The 20,209-nt window shown below is 54.8% G+C and overlaps 1 protein-coding gene across 1 annotated transcript in view; it reads right to left on the bottom strand.

Annotated features, from left to right (window-relative positions):
* Nucleotides 1-20,209, bottom strand: part of Fam20c (family with sequence similarity 20, member C) — a gene marked incomplete in the record, with an annotated part of 49,720 nt that overhangs the window by 28,012 nt on the left and 1,499 nt on the right. Inside the window, 3 exon segments of the mRNA XM_005397963.2 lie at nucleotides 10,484-10,562; nucleotides 18,052-18,230; nucleotides 19,961-20,209. Of these exon segments, the coding sequence (XP_005398020.2) occupies nucleotides 10,484-10,562; nucleotides 18,052-18,230; nucleotides 19,961-20,209 (507 nt within the window).

Below are 20,209 nucleotides of genomic sequence, written 5' to 3'. Positions count from 1 at the left end.
CCTGCTGAATGGGGCTGGCCTCCCCTTGGGGACCTAGTCCCGGAGATGTATGAAGGGCACCCAGTCTCTGTGCATGGGCAGCTCCATGGTACCCAGATTGGATGGAGAGGACTTGCGTGGCTCCCACTGAATAGATCAGGTCTGACTTGGGTCCCTGCCTGGCTTCCCACTGGGAGGCTGCTGAAGCTCCAGGAAGCCAGAAGGGCCGGCCACAGCCAGAACCAGGGTGGGGCAAAGGCCTGGAGGTCAGCCTAAGCTGAGTGTGGATACAAAAGCATCCTTGTCCACTTGTGGTCAGGCCCAGGCCTCCGCTGGCTGTACACTTACCATGAGTGATTGGGCAATCTGTTTGCCTTTTGGGCCTGGTGAGGCACAGTGCAGTGAGAACATGAATTATTTATCAGCAGAACAGAAAATCCTTGGAAATAACTACCCACTGGCTCACTGGTCCCCAAAACCCTTTTGTGACCCCAAAGCCTCAGTCTGTGGGGCATGTGCCTGGAAGGTTCCCACCATGGTCACCCCTGGGAGAACGCCTGCTCAGTAACCACCCAAAGTCACCTCTCTCCCCAACACCACCAAAGCTCGCCTCACCCCTATGTTACTAAAGGTCACCTAAACACATCAGTACCACCAAAAGTCACCTCTCACCCAATACCCACCCAAAGGTCATCTACTTACCCCAAAACCCACACAAATGCCCCCCATACCCCAAAGTCACTTGCTCACAAACACCACCCAGAGCTCTTCTACTAGGCTTGCTCAACACCTGGGGTTCATTTCTCCCTCCCTCCTCTCTCCCTTGCACAGTCCTGGCCACAGGTCTTGCAGGCCTCGGAGCATGATGTGCTAACCCCAGGGACTGACCATGCCCCCCCCACCCCGGGTCTCATCACAATCAGAGGGTCATCCTCTGGGACAGCCTGCCCTGGAGGCTTCATCCACTGGCTGCCGGCACACCCACCAAGTGCTGGTCCTCATGCTCCAGACTCATTTCTTCTGCTGGGTCCTCAAATGCTGTGACTGTGGTCAGTGTCCCAGGGTCTGGACGGTGCTGAGGCTTCACCCACCCAACCTGTCTCCCCTGGTACCAGGGCACCAGGACAGCGAGGTTCACAGAGGAAGCTTGTGGCCAAGTAGGGTCAGCATGGTCCAGGGCCAGGATTATTCGCTCTTTTTCTCTCCTGCATGCTGCAGCCTTTGCTACAGGAGCATCCACCCCACCGGCCACACTGGAGAGGATCACGGGGAGCAGGCTGTGAGCCTCAGTCTCCCGCTCCACCTGAGGAAGGCTAGGGAGAGCCAACACCAGCTCATCACAAGTGCTACCTGGCATTGCTGCAGAGGGATTTATGTTTGGGTGTCTCATCCACAAGAGGCCATGGCCTCTGCTCCATAGTGTGTCCCTTCCTAGCTCTCCTGTGGAACACTGCCCAGTGGGGTCATGTTCCCAGTTCTGGACACCTTCTGTTCCACAACTGGCTCCGAGATGCCATGCCTACCTCCCATTCTGTCCTCTCCTCAGCCCATCCACACCCTGGACAAGAAACTAAGGCCAGCCACTGGGGATGGACCCAAGAAAGGCCATAGCACCTCCTCTGTGCCTCTACTCTCAGCCTCGCAGGTCTCTGGCAGCAGAAGTTGGCGGGATTGGCAGTTCCTTCTGGGTCCTGGGCAACACCCCCACCTGGCCCCATCCAGCTCAGCCTTGCCCCAGGCTTCTGCGATCAGGCAGCAAATGACTGCACACCTTACCAGATCCTGGTCCCTCTTCAGGGGCCCCTATTCAGGCACTCTCCATGGACTTCAGAAAGCCCAGGTCCAGTTCCTTCAGAGCCCACCATGGTGGCAGCACCACCAGGTCTCTGCAGGACATCTGGACCATGCATGCTGGAGGTGACCTCTGGACAGTCTTGGGGGAGAATTGCTTTCTTTCAGATCCTATACATTCCACTGGATCTTCAGAGAGACCATTACAGTCACCATGGAGGGACCCCAGCAGCCTGGGGTGGAGTCCCAAGAGGAAAGTATATCTTCCTTCAGCATCCTCCTGACTACAGTGATGTCTATTGCCTTGGGGCTGCCTCTGTGTCCATTAATTCTTTCCTGCGCTCAGCAAATGCTGTTGAGTGTGGGCATGTGCACGACAGAGCTAATGCAGAGACCCCAGCCCAATGCTCTTTTCCCATCGGGGAAGCTGCACCTTGTCCCTCAAATCTCTGCCAGCTGCCCTTAGTCTCACTGATTCCCCTCCTCAGGGTTGAGTTTCTCTTTATCTTTTAGCTCAGCCATAAGCTTAGTGGGAACATGGGCCACATCATAGTGTCAAAGGGCCACAGCTGTGAGGATCTGCTGAGGTCACAGCTGCACTGCACAGCACTGGACAAAGCCACCGAGCCCAGGGTCCACAGGGGCCTCAGGGCACAGGTTCTGAGAGGGGTACAGTGTACAACCCTGCAGTAGGTCAGGAGGAAGCAGCCGGGCAGCTGGATGGGAGATGTCCACCAACATTGCATCCAAGGATGGCCTGCTGTGTCCCCATTTCACAGAGGAGCACATTGAGGCCAACAGATGGCAGGGCCAGGCACCCAGGCCCTTTCTGTGTCACACCCACCCTACAAAGGACATGAGGGTTGCTGAGGGGGATGGTGGCTCCATTCCTCTGTGTAGGGTCTGATGCGGCCCAATGGGAATGTCAATAGAGCACAACTGAGGAACGTGGCCATGTCTCCCTCTCATAGCCGATCGGCACTATGGGAGCCAGAGAGGCGCCCTCACCCACCACAGCAGAGGACTTCATCGCTGTACAGCCTTTGCCTGTAAAAACACATGGTGAGCAAAGGTAACAGACTGCGTGACAGGCAACGGGCCTGGTCCCTGCTCAGTTCAATACCTTACTAGTACTTCACCATGGGGGTTGTGCAGGGACTGTGGAGGATCTGCCTCAGAGCACCTCTGCCTGCCCAGAAGCTAAAGTGCCGCAGAGGAGGCAGCCGGGAACCCTAGTGCCTCCCAAAGTCTGCTACACATTACTGCAAGGACAAACATAATGTCTTAGGGAACCCAAGTCTACCACTGCAGATGTGCCCTCCCTGATGGCCCCAGGCAGCTCTCCCGGCTCCCTGGCTGGTTGCACATCACCCTTCACTGCCTATCCAATAGGGCAAGGGTTTATGGAGAAAGGGGACCACAGGGAGGGGCCCAGGCCACACAGATCAGTCGGTGGGCCACTGTGACAATGACCTCGATGAATGACCGGTGATGGGGACGACGATGATGAAAACGACCTCAGGAGGCCCATGACTCAAGTAATGTTCAACCCAGACACCTCCAACAGGCCAGCAGCCCAGCACATGGTCTCCATGGACGGCTGACACCGGGCTCCCACTCTCTAAGCCACACCTGCTGCCCTATAGAGGGCAATGCTCGGAGGGGAGGCGCTAGATGCAGCCCCAGAACTGTGCCAGGTCACACGAGCTGGTCAGACAGCATGAGGCACTGCTTCAGACAGAAACGTTATACAGGAAGGGCTATTTGGTGGCCCCCACTTCCCTGCCCCGACATCCCTCCACTGTGCCTTCTCTGCTGCCCACTCAGAGACGAGGCTGTGCATACCAGGAAGGAGGCTCAGGTTTCTGCATTTAGAAAGAGTACTGTGGCCTGCAAAGCTCTGCAGCCTGGTTATGGGCCTTGGCCGGGAGGAATTCCTAGGCCCCGGGACAGCTGTCCACAGATGGCTTTTCTGGCAGGCACAGACACATAAGCACGTTACTATTCTTTGCAAAAGGAGAGAAGAGTACACGACTGGAAAAGGCCCTGCAGCCCACAGGGCCACAACTGAGGTAGAACCTAGACATTCAGGCATAGCTAGGCTGCAGGGATTGGGGAAATCAGAGAAGGTGGACACCAAGGGTAGGGCTGTTCTGAGGACCACAGCCTAGCTCAGCAGCACCCAGGGGACAAGGGAAACTACAGGAGCCTCACCAGGTGCAGCACCTTGAAAGCTCCCAGTGCTTCCTCACAAAGGACTCCAGCCATAGCAGCAAGGGTTTGGGACTCCCAGGACAGCAGACCCTTACACGACATCACCAGAGGGCCTGGAACCCCAAGTTGGGGACCCTCCCTGGACTCCTACTCTCATTTCCACCTGTTCTGCTGACCTTTAACCTTTCTAGGCTTCAATTCCTTCTCCACAAGAGACATAATCTGTACACACTTGCGGCTTTCAAGGTCAAATGCCACGATATGTGCTAAAGAGTTGTCATGGACCCACAGACACTCAGCTGCCTGCACTCACACCACCACCTTGGGCTGGCACTATCTCCAGTGGAGCAGAGACAGAAAACTCTCAATGCATGTGGTAGTGAGGAGTGACCTTTCTCCAGTACCTTGTTGCAGAGTTGGAGCCAGAATGCAGGCTCAGGAGGGTACCAGCCCAACCCCTGCCAGACCTAGGCCAGGGGCAGATCCTGGGAAGGTTGCACAGTCCACAGCAGCACTTTAGCGTGATAAACTGAGGAATGAGCAAGCTCTTCCAGCCCAGGCCTGCTTGGAGGTCTGTGTGGGGAGCAGGGATGGGCATGATGTGCCCCAACTGTGTTCTGCGGTGGCAGTGCTCTCCTGGGCCACAAGGCCCATGTCCAGAGGACAGTGGGCCTTTCTTCCCGCTCTGCCAAAGACACCTTCACAGTACACAGGTGGGACCATGTGTCAGCTGTGAGCTGGAGTTTTGGGGAGACTGCCAGCCTTGCCTGGCCGGGAACCGGAGTTCTGGATCTACTGCTGCAGTGGTTAGAGCTTCCCAGCCTCAGACCCAGCTCTGCAGCTCATCTCTGGCTGCGTCCAGCAGCTGCTTCCTGGAGAGTCATCCAACAAGTCACCAAATGTTTCTCTAAGGCTGGGAAGCAAAAACCTAAAGCCCACGAATGCCCAGAAATGATCAAACAGCAAGGAGTGACTGCGGGTGGGAGCCACAGACCTCCCCAGAGGTCCTGACAGGCCAGTTCTGGACATCGATCTTTCCTCCCCTGGGATGAGAGGTCTGGGCAGGGCCAGGGTCTGCGGGGAGGGTGTGGGTAGAGAGGGGCCTGGAGGGGGTGTTCTGGAGGAAGGGCGCGGTCTGTCTCACACTACAGCCTTGCAAAGTAGAGGTAACCAACCCAGGGAGGGCAGTGGTGTGATGGGCCACAGCAGAGGATGGTGGACCCGGATGTGACCTGGTGACATTCTCTGGCCTCCAGCACTTTGTGCCTTTCTGCAGGGATATCCCATAGGGACACTTGGAGGCCCCCAGCTTCCTAGGGAAGTTGCCCTTCCCTAACCACCCCATCTCGTGGTACACAGAGAAGCTCCCCCTAGCCAGTCTCTCCACCCTCTTCCCCTCCCCTCCCACCTGCCCACCTTGTACACTGGCATGGGGCTGACCGCTGCTCCTGGGAGAAGCCCAAGTGTCCAGGTCCCAGTCTCAGGACCTGGCCCCCTTTCCTCTGGCTGCTGAGCTTCACCTTGCTCTCAGAGTCTGTGCCCAGTCAGGACTTCCCAGCCCCACCCTGGAGTAGGCGTGTTCTGTGTCTGCCCTCTGACAGGGCACCATGCCCATGTGTGAACTCAGAGTACTTGGGAGATGGAGGATCAACCTTACCTCATTATAACCAACCCTAATGCAGACAGCTGTGGATAGCCGTCTGCTGCCTCGAGCTGTGTGGACTGCTTGGTAGAGGCTACTTGGTCCTAGAAGGCACTGCCCGATGCCTAGTCCATTGCACAGGCTGCTCCTGTGGCCTAAAGGGAACCAACCTTCACTGGACCTTCATACTCTCTCCCAGGCCTCAGCAGGAGCCTGCTTTCTGCAAGCTTTGGCCTGGACAGTACTTCCTCCCAACCCCCATGTCTCAACTCTTGTCAACCCTTCTCTGGGTGTAGTTCTCCCACCCCCACACTAGCTCGAGCTCGCTCTCATTCTGCACATGTCTGTAAGCAGCAACCCTGGCAGCCCTCGTGGGCTGCACACACTGCCCTCCCTCCCCTAGTGCAGCAGGACGTTCAGAGAGCAGCTGGTGTGGACTCACATCCAGGGTCAGCGCCCTGCGGCTTCCCCACGAGCTCTAGGACTGAGTCATGTCTGTGTTCCCAGTACTTGGCACTAGGCCAGGTCCAGGGCCCAGGGAGTGTCTGTGGAATTGGCTAAATGAGTATCTTTGCCGGAGGTGGAAGGCTCCTGGAAGGCTCCCATCCCAGAAGCAGGTTGAAATCTGTTGTACATAGACTGCACTGGTGGATACGTCCAATTGAACCCACCCACCCTGCTGACTGTTCTCAAAGCTGCAGAGAAGTGTCTCTGTCTCCAGTGAAATTCCAGAGCTAAGACCCAGAAGGAGCCAAGAGACCTCTTCTTCTAAGGCTCTGTTGACAGGTAAATTTGAGTCCCCATGAGGGAGGCCTTTGCTGGTGGCTGCGGAGCAGTGGACACACTAGAGTTCCCAAAACCAGCTGTCCACTGACTGCAAAGTCCGGGTGTTACCCACCCGACGGTTTCCCTAAAATACGTTTTCTCAATATTGAAACCTAAATTCTGCACTAAAAGCACAAGGAGTAACAAAAAAAGTGGACAGCCTAAAAACTCAAAGCCTGTGCCTCCTAAGCCACCACATATCTCTTAAGAGTCTTGTATCCAGAGTATTTAAAAAACTCTTAGCACCTGCTAATGAAAAGAGAAACAGCCAATTGAAGAAGAGCATGAGCTCTGAAGAGAAGACATCAAATGGCCAAGAAGCTCAGGAGAAGATGTTGGACACCATTTGTTAGTAGGGAACTGCAGGTCAAACCTCTGCGTATCCATGCAGGCAGCAACAATCCAAGAGACAGATAATAACACGCGTTGCAAAGACATAAAGACTCTGGAGCCTTGTGCTTCGCTACTAGGATTTGAAATGGTGCAGCAGCTGTGGGAACCAGACTCACCCATAAGAGCATAGCTGTCCTGTGACTCAGCAGCCTCCTGGGCACACATCCAGGGGGACTGAAAACGCGAGTCCATGTAAAACTTGAGTGATTCGTTCTAGACAGTGATGACAGCCCCAGTGCCCTTCGACACTGGATAAACAAGATGTGGTCCATCCATACAATGGAATGTCATTCAGCAACAAAAAGGAATGGAGCCCCAACATGTGCCACAGCAAGGACGAACCTTGTAAACAGTGGGTCACGTGAAAGAAGCCAACACAATGCCCTGCGTGCCACGTGACTCCAAGTCTACCATGAAAATCCAGACTATGTGGAGAGGTGGAAAGGAGGTCCTAGTGGTTGTTTGGTTGGAGGAAGGAGTAAGGAGGACCGAGGAATGATGGTAAGATTTCAAGTAATTTCTTTATGGAAAAATGCAAAATTGATTAGAGTTGTCTGTGGGAGCCAGTTATAGCAGTGCACACCTGGAATCTCAGCACTCTGGGAGGTTGGGGCAGGAGAAACTCAAGTTCAAATCCAGCCTGGGCAACTTAGTGACTGTTACGGTTTGTGTCTAGATGTCCCCCCAAAGCCTCCTGCAGTCATGGGGCAGGCTTCTAGAGCTTCTGATTGATTCATGGTCCGAAGCCGGGATTATGGGTGCGAGTGCTACACACACCCTGGGGTGGGGGGAGCCTGCATACAATATAAGGGAGGGAAAGAGGCTTGCTCTCTGCTGCTCCTCCTGTTTTACTCTTGCTGCTTTTGCTGTTTTCTGCCGCCACGAACTGTTGCCCTCTGCCATGTGCCACCCTGCCTTGGAGCAAGCCAAGTATGGACTGAAACCTCTACAAACTGTGAGCAAAATAAATCTTTCCTTTCTTAATTCTGGGCGTCAGGTATTTTGTCTCAGCAATGAGAGAAAAGTAACCAAGACAGTGACTTAGCAAGATCCTGTCTCAAAATAAAAAATAAAAATGGCTAGGGATGTAGTAGCTCAGTGCAAAGATCCTGGGTTCAATCCCTTATACCTCACACATATTAAAATAAATGCCTGTGGGGATGTACATACAGATCTGTGAATATACCAAAGCTATTAAACTGCAGACAGTCAGTGGTTTGTACAGTCTGTGCATATCTCAATAAAGCCATTTTCTAAATGCTTAAATACTCACTTTAACCCTAAAGCAAGACTATCTAGGTGCTCATGGGGAATTTGCTGGTTATGTGTTTTCCAGTGTCTATTAAATACACATTCACGGACTTCCAATGGTTTCCCTCCCATCCTGTCCATCACACTCTGCCCTCCATTCTCCCCCGTGAAGATCCACAAGGGAAAATGCTATGTCCATCTAATTAATGCATGGTTCTGTACTAAGAACTCAGGAGGCGATTACGAGCTCGCTGGAGAAAGTCCATCCTTACAGAGAACGGCTAATGATGGATTTTAATTTCTTAATGCTATGGTTATGAACCACAGCTGTTTTTGTATTCAGCACATCCACAGGGGACAAGAACCCCGTAGACAGCAGCCTCAGGCCCTGGCCTGGCCCAAGGTCTTTGGAGTGTCTGGCTGGTGGCAACCAGACCACAGTCCACAACAGACTTAGGTCTAAGTGGGCAAAGGAGGGTCTCAGGTGCCCAGAAATGCCTGGACCTGACCCAGGGAGAAGCAGCAAGATGACCAAGTTGGGGGACAGCTCCAGGGACTGTGGTGTGCTCATGCCACCTACAGATGTGGGGTCCCTGTCTCTGCCTGCCCCCTGGCCCATGCACACTTTAGGGGAAAGGCCTGGGTTGGCCTTGTGCACCCACAGCCTTGCTCTGCCTCTTCCTAGCCTCAAACACACATTTTCCCTTTGTGGGCCTCAGTTTCTCCAATTGCTGCAGGATCTCAACCCTGTGTCCATGATCCCACTGTACCCTGGCACTGACCTCCTACTCAGTCCATGCCTTGAGGTTAGCTGGAGGGCCAGGCCCCACCCACTGGGCTTCCCAAGGGGGCCCCAGAGCCAGGTTCTCCAGAGGAAGGCACCTGGCTTCTGTACTCAGCCTCTCGCACAGCCACTGTTGGGACATGGCAGTGCCCACCAAGGGTGGGGAAAGTGTACAGGGCTCTGAGCTCCAGGCTGTCACCCGACGTGGCACCATGCAGCACTTCCTTGGCTCCACCTTGGGGATGACACAAAACCCAATGGCCTGTGAGCACCCCTCACCATAGTGCTGTCCATGTTGCAGGCGCCCTGGCCTGTGGGGTGCAGGGAGCCCAGCAGAGTTCAGTATGTGGCCCACTGGTGACACTGCAGAGTGCACTGGACGTTCTGTCTCCTTGCAGAGGAGAATCTAGGTGCCAGGGCCTCAGGCAGGGATGGGACCAGGACCAGAATCCAGACTTCACTCCCTACTGGCCAGGCTACCTCAGTCCATGGCCTTCCTGAGACCTGGGCTGCAGGAGTTCTCCCGGCATGAAATGTCAGCTAGACTGGAAGATGTGCCCACCAGATGTGACACATCTGTCTCCAGGAGCCGCGCCCTTGGAGCACAGCTGAAAGGCAGGCGGAGACACTGTCACTTTCCACTACTGTCCCCATATCCTAGCCAGCAGCCACCTGTCCAGATCCATTTGTCACCTGGCTGGAGGGCCGGGCCCCACTGGCCCTTTAACACCTCTGCATGTCACAGGAATGAGGGGCTGTAAAACTGTCTCCTCACAGGGCTGTGATCTCATAGCCAACCAATCTCAACCAGGAATAGGGGTAGAGGGTAGCAAAGAAAACCAAGGAGCCTCATGTCCCCCAGGCAGCCGCTTCCAGAATGTCCTGATGGACCGCACACCTGCCCAGCCATGTTCTCCTCGGGCTGTGGAGATGGCTCCTGCCTTGCTCATGAGGTTCCAAGCAGTGCAAACGAGGCTGGTGCCTGAGACCCCCCAGCTGCAACAGGGTGATGTCCAGCCATGCACCTGCTCTTGGGCCGGAATGCCACAGGACCTGGGAACTCCAGGTCCACACAGAGAAGGGAAAGAAGCCCTGTGATCACACAGCCCTCAAACATGGTGGTCCTGGTAACATGCCTGCCAGGGCAAACTATAGGCAGAGGGTTGACTCTGGCCACCACCTGGCTTTGTCACAACATTTCATTGGCACTTGGCCTCTTTATCACTCCTAGCTGCTGGGGCCAAGTCAAGAGACCTGCCACAGTGAAGAGACCCAAGACTGGGCCATCCTACATGGAGGTGCCTCTCGAGGCAGCAGGGGAAACACAGGCCCTCTCCAGAGCGGCTGTCTTTGGGGCTTAGTCCCTTATTAAAAACACAAACCCTCACCCTCGCTGGGAAGAGTGGGCAGTGGCTTTCAGGCCTGCAATGCAGGTGAACAAGGGTGGCTACAGGAGAAGACAGGAGCCAAGGGCACACACTGCCCTGGATGCCTGCTCAGCTAGCACCCACAGCTCACCCGACACTCCCCAGGAGGAAACATGTCTTTCCTAGAAGAAATACCCACCCAGCCTCACTCCTGACCCCAGGGTGACAGGCACTTACTTCATGGGCTTGAACAGTGCTTGCCCGTAATTCTGGAACGTCATGACGAGCTTGAGCTGCGTGCCCCCCGACTTCATGGCTGCAGGAAGGAGGGAGAGAGAAGCAGGGTCACTGGCTGCCTCAGGCCCCTTGTTCTTGGGTGGGAGGAGAGCTTCCAGATCTATCTGATAGGCAGGTCATCTGCATGAGGCCAAGAGCCCCACTTTGCCTGGGAGATCTGGGGCTTCGTCACTGATGCTCCTTGGCTGGAACAGGGCCCTCCTGACTGTCAGCTGTCAGTGCTCAGCAGACTCTGCAGTTCAGACCCAAAGACAAAGGGCCTGGCTCTGCAAGGCTCAGGCAGGTGGACTTGGCCAACAGCACAGGTGTAAATGCACATGATGCCATATGCCCTACACGTGCATACACAGCTACACACAGCTGCACATACACCTATACATACACACCTATAAGCACACACACTCCCTATATACACGTACAAACCCACACACCTACACACTTGCACACACCTAGACACCCCCCCCATATACACATACATACCTGCACACACACCTGTGCACACAACTGCACCCCACTGCTGGTCTGAGGTCAGGGAGCAGTCCACGCAGGGCACATTTCTGGATTTAGAGTAGAGTCATTCTGAGGGTTTCTCAGCACCCGTGGGCTGGAAGCACCTCTGTCCACAGGAGTGGTAGGTATGGAAGCTTCCAGGAGCATCCAGAAGCACAGGTTTCCAGTACCTCAGAAGGATGAGGATGAAGAATTCACAAAAAGGCCCTAATTTCTCAGGCCTTGGATTTCTCTTTCTGAGGGAGGATGAAGAATTTCCAAAAGGGTCTTTATTTCTCAGACCCTGGATTTCCCTTTCTACAGATTAATCAGGAGGATGGATCAGGAAGTGAGCTTTCTGCCCTGGGGCCACACTGAGGTCAGTTCAGGCTTGCCTGAGGCCAAGCCTTCCTCAGGGGACAGCAGCTGCGTACTTCCCATCCATCCAAATGCAGGAGGTAACCAAGGCCCAGAGCCAGGCAGGTGGATAGTAACGCCACGCTCCTAACCGGTGTCCAGGAATGTCTAATAGCACACAGCAAAGTGTAGCGAAGTGCTTACAATTTAGTATTAAGCAACTTACGAAGCATCCATACACTATAAGCCCCCTTCTGAAAACCATGGACACCATGGGACTTTTCAAACCAGGACGTGCACAGGCACCTGGAGCCCTGGTTTTCTTCCTAGTGCTACTGCAGATGACTTAAATTTTCTATTTCTCCTTATCTGTGCCTTCTAAATTTATACAACAAACATTTACAAATTTTTGGTAAGATAAAAAAAGAAGTGATAATAATAAAAAAAAAAAACCCAGCGGCCTGATTAAGCCCCATTTCATGGTCCCATTTCCATTTAATAATCGGGGTCGCTGGACTTAATTATCCCTTCCTGGGTCAACTGGAGACAGCATGCTCAGGTGACGGATTCTCTCCAGGGCCTATAATCCTAGTTTTTAAATAACAAAATATTATGTAAATGTGATCAGTTTAAGCACTCTTGCTCTGGAAGCAAATCCTATCCCCCTTTCTCTGACCCTATATACACCCAACTCCTCCTTCAGGGCAGAAAAGCAATTTAGAATCAAAGGCACTAAGCCTCTTGGTGACCACGGGCCCTGGGACTATAGACTGTCTGCTGACCAGGTCACCATGCACCATAGGAGTCTGTGGCTGAAATGGGGACCCTGCTGTGAACTCAGGCCCTCACAAGCTGACACACACTGACTGGAGCTGCAGTAAAGGCCCAGGGGTGTAGCCAAGTCGGGCAAGAGATGCAAACCCCCCAGCCTGTGCACTACGTGGACGGTCCCCACTGTGCCTAAGGACATTGGCCCTGTCAGAACAGACATCAAGAAAGAGCACACAAACTTGGGTTTTCTTCTGGAGGACAGAGGAAAGGTCAAGATGGGAGGAAATGTCTGCATGTTACTAGGGACAGAGGTGGTTCTGAAGCACAGGGGCCAGCCCAGGCAGGAGAGCTCCTGTAGATATCTTCCATGTTTGTCAGTAGAGAGAGGTCAGCTCTGGCCCGGCCAGCCTCAGCCTTGGGATGGCCTCAGCCCAGCAGGAACCCCACCAAGGCCCCAGCAAGGGAGGTTCCACCTGTGGGAAGTTCCACCTGCCAGGTTCCACCTGCCAGGATGAGTCCCAGGGAAAACCCTCTGCACCCCACCTTCCATATCCCCTCCTCCCTCTGTGGCCACCATTCAGATCTACACCACCACAGTCCAACTGGCACTTGCACCAGATCCTGCCCTTCCCTTTCCCATGCTACAGACCAGATGTATCAGCTCTGGGATCCTCATCTTGACAGCCTGTCTAGGTTAGTAGTATGTCTGGTTAACAGTGTTCACCTGTCAGCAGGCATCGTTACCTAAACAGGCTGACAAGGGCCAGCAGAGCACCCTGCATCTCTGTCTCACGGTGCCCCTCACACTGAGTCCCAAGGTCACCATGACGCTTGGGCACTGCTGGAGTTGCTCATCATCCTTCCCCACAACAAGCACAGAATGAAGGGCCCTTTCAACGTAGTACAGAAACCTGAGAGAGTGCTTAAGAATATAAACTTCTCATGCGAAAGAATGGCTGTCATGGAAATACTAAGGCACTTGGGCACCTGCATGACTTACCCTCCCCATGGGTCCAGCTGGGAATTTCTCAAGGGAGGACAGGCAGCAGCAAGGAGATTCCCCCAAGGGGGAGGTATGTGGCTGGACTAGGGTCCCAGCACCCTTGTGTGGAGCAGGAGGCTGAGGGGTAGGAGATGCGGGACCAGCTCCTCCATCATCTCATGTGTCCAAAGGCACAGTCAGGTCCCCGGTGCCCACAAAGGATAGGATGAGACTGGCAGGATGATCAAGTACCCACCACCAAGCCCTGGTTCCTTGTGGGAACAAGGACTGGCACCCACAGTCTCCCACTTTCTAATAGAAAGCCTAGCTGTATTTGGAGGGGCCACCTCCTGACTTTTATATAAACTAACTCCATTTCTGAAAGATCCGTGGCCCTACAAGAGGTCCCCACGTGAAATGCAGCCCAGTGCCCAGTGGAGGCTAGGCTTGGCTCTCTCATCTGGGAGGTGGGACTGTGTCCTTGGGCCACTGTGTGGAGGAGACTCAACTGTTTTCCACCCCACTGTCTTGTCTTAAAGACAGAGGAAAGATTGACAGCATTTGTGCTGCAAAGAGGGCCTCCCCTGAAGGCTCCCATTGGGAGAAAATGATACCCTGTTCTTCCCATACTGCTCACACACCCCTGGCTAGAGAGGAGTCCTGTGAGTGGCCCACACTCTGGGCAACCACAGAGCCCCTTATGCCCTCTGCCCTGGAGCCTTGGAAGAGTGCACAGGGTGTGCACTTGGACTCCACAGATGGCAGTAGTGGCCTGGGCTGTGGGCATCAGCTCAGACATGAGGGTCCAGGATGAGCTGAATGGGAGTTGGCACAATTGGGTCTTCCTGTCCCCAGCTGTGACCTGGAGGCTCTAACCCAGGGCAGTGGTCATCTGTTCCACACCTCAGTTGGCACACACCCCAGGCCTGCTTCTTCCCCGGCTGCCTCTGGCCTGGAGCTCTATGTGCCATGCCTGCCTCTAAGAAGCTGGATTTTGAGACTAGCAGTCACCTGTGGTACCAGGTTCCACAGTGCTGTTCCGGGGGGCGGGGGTGGGTACCAGGGGCCATCGGGAGATTTCTGCAGGGTCAGGCCTGCTTCCAGATGCTGTTGTCTCTGTTCAGCATGGAAAAGGCAGGTGCTAGGGTGACCCCAGGTCCCCAGCAGCATGGACTTTCACTTCTAGCCTTCCAGTTGATGGTTGGAAGAGGAGCTGAGCAAGGCTGAGGGGCTTCTGCCTCTTTTGTGACCTTAGCCCCTACTCTTCCAGGACCTTTGTCCTTTGCAAGATCTGAGGCCTCTCTGGAGCCATGGGCATCTGGGTACTCGGGCATCTTCAGTCCCTCCCCTGGCCAGGCCAGGTCCTGGACTATGAACCGCCACTGGGGTGGGCGTGAAAAGACTGTGGCCTTTCTGGGCTGGCACTGCCTTCCCAGGAGACCCACCTCCATCTAGTTACAGACAGGGCAGCCGTGTCCAGCCCTGGCACCCACAGCTGCTCCTCGTGGGGCTGCCCCAGCCCAAGGCCCTTTGTTCCTCAAAGCCTACAGCCAATTATCCTGGATTCTAGCCTGACTCCTCTTCCCCTTGGCAGATCAGTGAGCACCAAGGACTTCTGTCCTGTGGAGACATTTTCCTTTGTTCAGCCACGTTCTTTCAGCCACATTCCCCCAGCCGCAGGCTTTGTCCTGACCTGGATGGAGGATGGTGACGTCTGTGCTTGGGCCAGGGGCCGCTGGATCCTCACACACTGGTGACTTCTTTTTTTAAAATGTAATTCCAAGTAGAGTAGTTAATTGTGTCATTTATTCTATGCATCCATAATTGTGCATGATAGCGATTTAATTATCACCAGCCCGGAGTGGAAGGCGCTGCATGCCTGACTTCAAGCTGAGCAGAGGTGGATCATATGCCGAGCCTCTTTAAAGGCGGCAACAGCCGGTTTCCAGGCAGCCAGGAGCCTGGCTATAAATAAACCTCTGTTGGCCACAACCAGCTGTGCTGTGGCCACACAGAGCCTCATGGATTGGAGTGAGTGGTTCTGAGCAGGAGGGATTTAATGGAACCACTCTGAGGGCTGAACCTCACCAGCATCCTTCCCCATCACATCTCCAGGCTCACATTCAACAGCGGGGTGAACAACTTCAGTAGTGAACACTGCCCCAGGCCGGACCAACAAAGGGCTGCTACTACGGATGAACTTCCTCTCCTGGAGGTGTTTCCCTAGCTGTAGAACAGAGGCTGGAAGGCAGGGCTGGTCCCATGCCAGCCCCCACCAAGGGTGCCAGGCCCCACACAACCATGTACCTTTGCCACATAAGGGCCTTGCCAGGGCTGCCATGTCCACCTGAGTGTATACCTAAAGGCTCTGACCAGCATTTTTTTTTTTTTGGTACTGGAACTCAAACTTAGGACTTTGTGCTTGCCAGGCAGGTACTCATGCTGCTGAATTATAACCCTGGCCCTGATCAGCTCTTCCTACACAGAAGGACACCTGAGGCAGCTGACACTGAGTTAGGCCGCCTGGGGCAGCAGGAGTGGAGCTGTGGAAGAACACCACCTCTAGGAGGGCATGTGTTCCCTGGGACACTGCAGTGAGGCTGGACCAGCCTCCTTTGGGCCACTCCCTGCAGAGCAGGACACCTGGGCCTGGGTATCTCAAGCAGCTGCTGCAAACTGCTCTGCCCAAGGTGAGGATCTCCTGTTTCTTCAGGAGCAGGGCCTTCCCCATGGTGTGCCTTCCCTGCAGGGTCTCCAGGCCTGCCACAGCAGGGACCGATGAGACCCTGGGAAGGCGCAGGAATCTGCCCAGCCCTACTCCCTAGGTAAGGGGGCTCAGACTGCCTGAAATGCCACAGCTCTGGGGCTCCATACTTGCCCTGTACTCACTTATTCTCACTGGCACCTCTCAGCACCAGGGCAGGTGTCATAGGGCTACCTCTGTGAACCTGTGGGACAACAGTGTCTGGGGGTCGAGATGGGGAACATGCAGGTGCACACACTCTGCCTGGCACATATTGCCCACTTTGAGGGGGAAGAACCCTAAGACATGCTTCTCACAGAATACTCGCCCTCACTCCTCCTAAACATTAGCATCTACAAGCACCTGGGCAGTTAGGTTTTTGTCCCTACTCCAGGTGAGAACCAAGGATAGCAGAGTTCAATCCTTTTGCCTAAGCTCACTCCAGTTATTGACTAGGAGAGTCAGGGTCATGCCTTACTCTGGGCCAGCACCCCATATCTTGCCTCTGTCATAGGCCCGTCTATCAATCCACTTTCCACACCTGCTGAGCTCCTGCAGAATGATGGTCCCTTCCCATCCTGGGAATGGCCCCATCCAGGAATGCCTGAGTGGAACCAGCTTTGCCATTGTAGTTTAGGGGACAACTGTGTGGCATCAGCACTGAACTGATGCCAGGATGTACTGCTACATGGGCCCTCTAGGGCCTGGTGCTGGGGTCCCACGGCTATGTGAGCTGTCCACTGCACTATGACCTAGGCCAGGCCTGTAGAGAGGAAGAGAGGACTCCTAAGGTGGGTAAAGTTGCTGGGTAGGCCCTGGAAGCCCAGCCTCTTCTTACTCCTTGAGTTCTTGGGCCCAGAAACCTGCACCTTTGCACAGAGCAATGCCCGTCCTGGGATCTGTGCAGTCCCCTGTCCACCTGCCTGCTGGCCTGTGCATACCTCCACAGCTGCCACACATCCTCGTGGCCACATGTGCCTCTCCTTCTTCCGGCTGCCAGGCCCACGAAGGCAGCAGTGCTTGTAGAGGCTGGAGTGACCCCACCTCCCCTCCCCACCACCCAGAAGGAGGTCTCCAGTGTATGTGCTAAAGGGATAATCAAGCTGGTGGTACATCTCTTTAACAGATATACCTATTCTTCAGGGCGAGAGGGACAGCCTGACGTGGCCAAAGCACTGCTCCCAACTTGGCCTGAGGGCCTGGGACTTCCAAGGGAGAGGCCCACAGCAGGAAGGCATTCCTTCCTCCTGGGCAAGACAGGGAGAGGGGAGACCAACTGCTCCAACTTCTTTACCAGGTGACCTGGCCATATATTAGAAGTTTTGTATCATGACTTCCACAGCTAGGTGAGAGCCCAGCAAACAGCTCTAAAGAGGCAGCTGGGCAGCACAGGTAATTCCCTGCCTGTGCTGCATCTATTCAGAAGCCTATGACCCTGTAACCGGAAGTGGCCCTTACAGCAGAACTGCAGACATGAAGACAGAAACTGTGGCCACGACCCAGGGAGGCCTTCCCTCTACTCCAAAGTGCGTGATCTAGAGCATCTTTAGGAAGCACAGGGGCCTCAGCCCATGGAGAAACAGCAGTGATTAATGGGACATTCACAACTGTCCACAACTGGATGGCAATGGCACCAAACCTAGCACTTAGAAGCTGCCTGAAACACTTTCCTGGATGCCTTTTTGATGCAGTTCAGCAGATCACAAAGTACTTGAAGTTGCTGCCTTTAAACTGCTCCATCCTGAACCACTGGCACTGTCCCAGAAGAGGCAGTCCTGGCCGCTCCTTGTCACCTGGCTGCATTTCCCAGAGGAGCCAGATCAGAAAGCAGAGAGCCCTTGAAAAGGCTCTGAAGAAGGACTACAGCCACCTAGAGTGTCCCTCCACTTGCCTGTGGGGGATGGAGTCCTGGTGGCCTGGCCAGTCCTGGCGGCTGGGTGGTATCTTATTGGCCCGCTCACCTTACAGCAGACAATAGCACTTTCAATGTCAAGAGCACCCAGGTCACCATCCACCCCCACACCCAGTCTCAAAGGCTGCTTCCTGCAGCTGCCCTGGGAAGGAGGCTCCAGCTGTGGGCAAGGATGCCCAGGTCCCTATGGGAAGCCAGGGCGAAGTCCACACATCTCAGCCAGCATAACCTGCCGTGAGCACCAGAGAACCTACCCACGCTGGTGATCTTCTGTGCACCCAGGTCCTGCAGCAGCGCATCAATTGCTGGGTTATGCCTGGAGTACAGCTCGTATCGGTTGATACCGATGTGGAACTTGAGCCAGTTGGGGTAGGAATCCACTGCGGCCTCCCCGGTGGGCAAGAATGCTCCACCTTCAGCACCTTCATGTGGCCTACAGAAACAAAGATGGTTCAAAGTCAACCAAAAAAAGATACTGAGTGAGAAGAGCTGTTCCTAAACCAGGGCCTGTGACTTCCGGTTAAAATGCAGACTCCAGGAAGTGCCTCTGCTTAGAGACCCTGCAACCTCTGCACTTTCTTTGGGGCCGTGGATCGCCCAAGTAATAACACACCTGAGGCCTGTAATTCTCCTTTACCCTCGAGATTCTACAGACAGCTATAACTATAGCAAGACTAAACCCAGGGTGTCAGCGCAATCCTCGCCCTGTCTGTTCTGGGGTCACCAGAACTGCTCGATAGAATGATGTCAGCTGGGGTGTGGGGCTGCTGGCCCTTCCTGGGAGCAGACAGGAGGCCCTCTCTCTGACCAGATGCCTGGCGGTCACAGGCACGCCCAGTCGCCAGGAACCTTCCCAGTCTCTGCTTTTGTTCCAACAAACAGGCAGGAATGATGCAAGGGGCTAAATTTGATTTTAACATGAACAGACTTAGGTGGGGGTGCCGGGAAAGAGAGACAGCTGCTCACCCCTGCCCAGGCTCAGTAAGAGGACCTGCTGCCCACATGGCCTATCTTCCCTTCTCTGCTCAGGGGCTGGTCTGGAGGAGCGACAGACCCTCAGTCTTCCTGTTGGGCTGGGTGGAAAGTGGAACCTTCTCATATTCAAGTCACCCACAGGTGAGGCCCTTCTGGCCTCAGTTCAGTCCTACACAGACACAAAGATGGGCTCAAGGCCTCCCAGGAGCCAGCGCTGACCACTCGCTCTGGGCTGTTCCTCTGCATAGAGAGCCACAGGCCTGGATCACTGTTTTGATTCAAGTTTCTGGGCATTTCCTCAAATCTGGCCAGCAAAGCTCACAGCCATCTACATACAAGCCTTCCTGTGCAGGCACAAAGCATAGGACCTGGTCCGATTTCAGGGGAGGAGGATTTTCATTGAGTGTTTTGGAAGCCTGGCCTTTCCTCTGTTGCTTGGGTAACCTTTGCAGGTAGTTACTGTATTTGTTCTGACCTTGCTGGAAGTTAATATTTCACTGCTCTGAGGGAAGCATCTGCTTATTTGGATCTGTGAGGGAGCAAGGGCCTTGGGGGAAGGGCAAAGCAGGGCAGCTCCAACGATGCTCCCTGGTGGGCGGCTCTGTGCCTGTTACAGAGCTGAGCCGGCCCAGGGCGGCTGCCCGCTGTCCACACCCCCACCCAGAGGCCTCTGTGCTCTGGCTTGCTGCTGCCAGCACACTTCTCTGCTAATTCTATCCTCAGGGACTGCTTTTAACAGACTTGTTAGAGGCATCAAGGGCTCCTCAAGGTGTCTGCCAGGTAAGCATCACCAAGTACCTGAGCCCAGCACATTTCCAGGCAAGGTGGCTCTCCTCACTAATGCACGGGATCCCCAGCACATTCATTCATGGTCGGACTCTTTCACCACCCGTGGCCAGCGCCACTCCTTGCAGTGGGGCACGGGACTTCCTGGTTCACTGTCCAGTCATCTTGCACCCCACGGTGCTGAGTACCTCCCAAGCTACCGCACCCTGCCCAGGGAGGGAGCATCTGGAGACAAAGACTGCCCCGCCCACAGGGGGCCATAGGGTCTCCTCCATGGACCCTGGACCTGGACACACAGTACCCAGGCGGAAGAGCCTTTTGTGAGGAGCACCTTTATTCTGGGAGGGTCCTACCTCTCTCAAGGGTCCGGACCTGCCAGTCCAACCCGCCACGCTTGCTCACCAGTCAGGGTTCTCCGCCGCCTTGGGGTTGAACCTGATGTCGCTGTTGACATTAAACAGGACGTCGTCCTCTGTCAGCGGCGGGATGGTCCCGCTGTACAGCGGATGTGCGAACAGCCTGGCCAGAAGCGAGCTGTCCCTGCTCGGGCCCGGGGGCGGTGCCGGTCGTCGGTGCCCGGGGTCGCGCAGCAAGGGACGGTGCGCGGGGTCGCGGGGTCGCGGAGCGCCAGGCTGCCGGCCCCGCGGGGCG

The sequence above is a fragment of the Chinchilla lanigera genome, unplaced genomic scaffold (assembly GCF_000276665.1).
Source record: "Chinchilla lanigera isolate Chin_1 unplaced genomic scaffold, ChiLan1.0 scaffold00059, whole genome shotgun sequence".
Classification (NCBI taxonomy): domain Eukaryota; kingdom Metazoa; phylum Chordata; class Mammalia; order Rodentia; family Chinchillidae; genus Chinchilla; species Chinchilla lanigera.
Note: the sequence above shows the minus strand (reverse complement) of the source record. Positions and strands in the feature narration are given on the sequence as shown.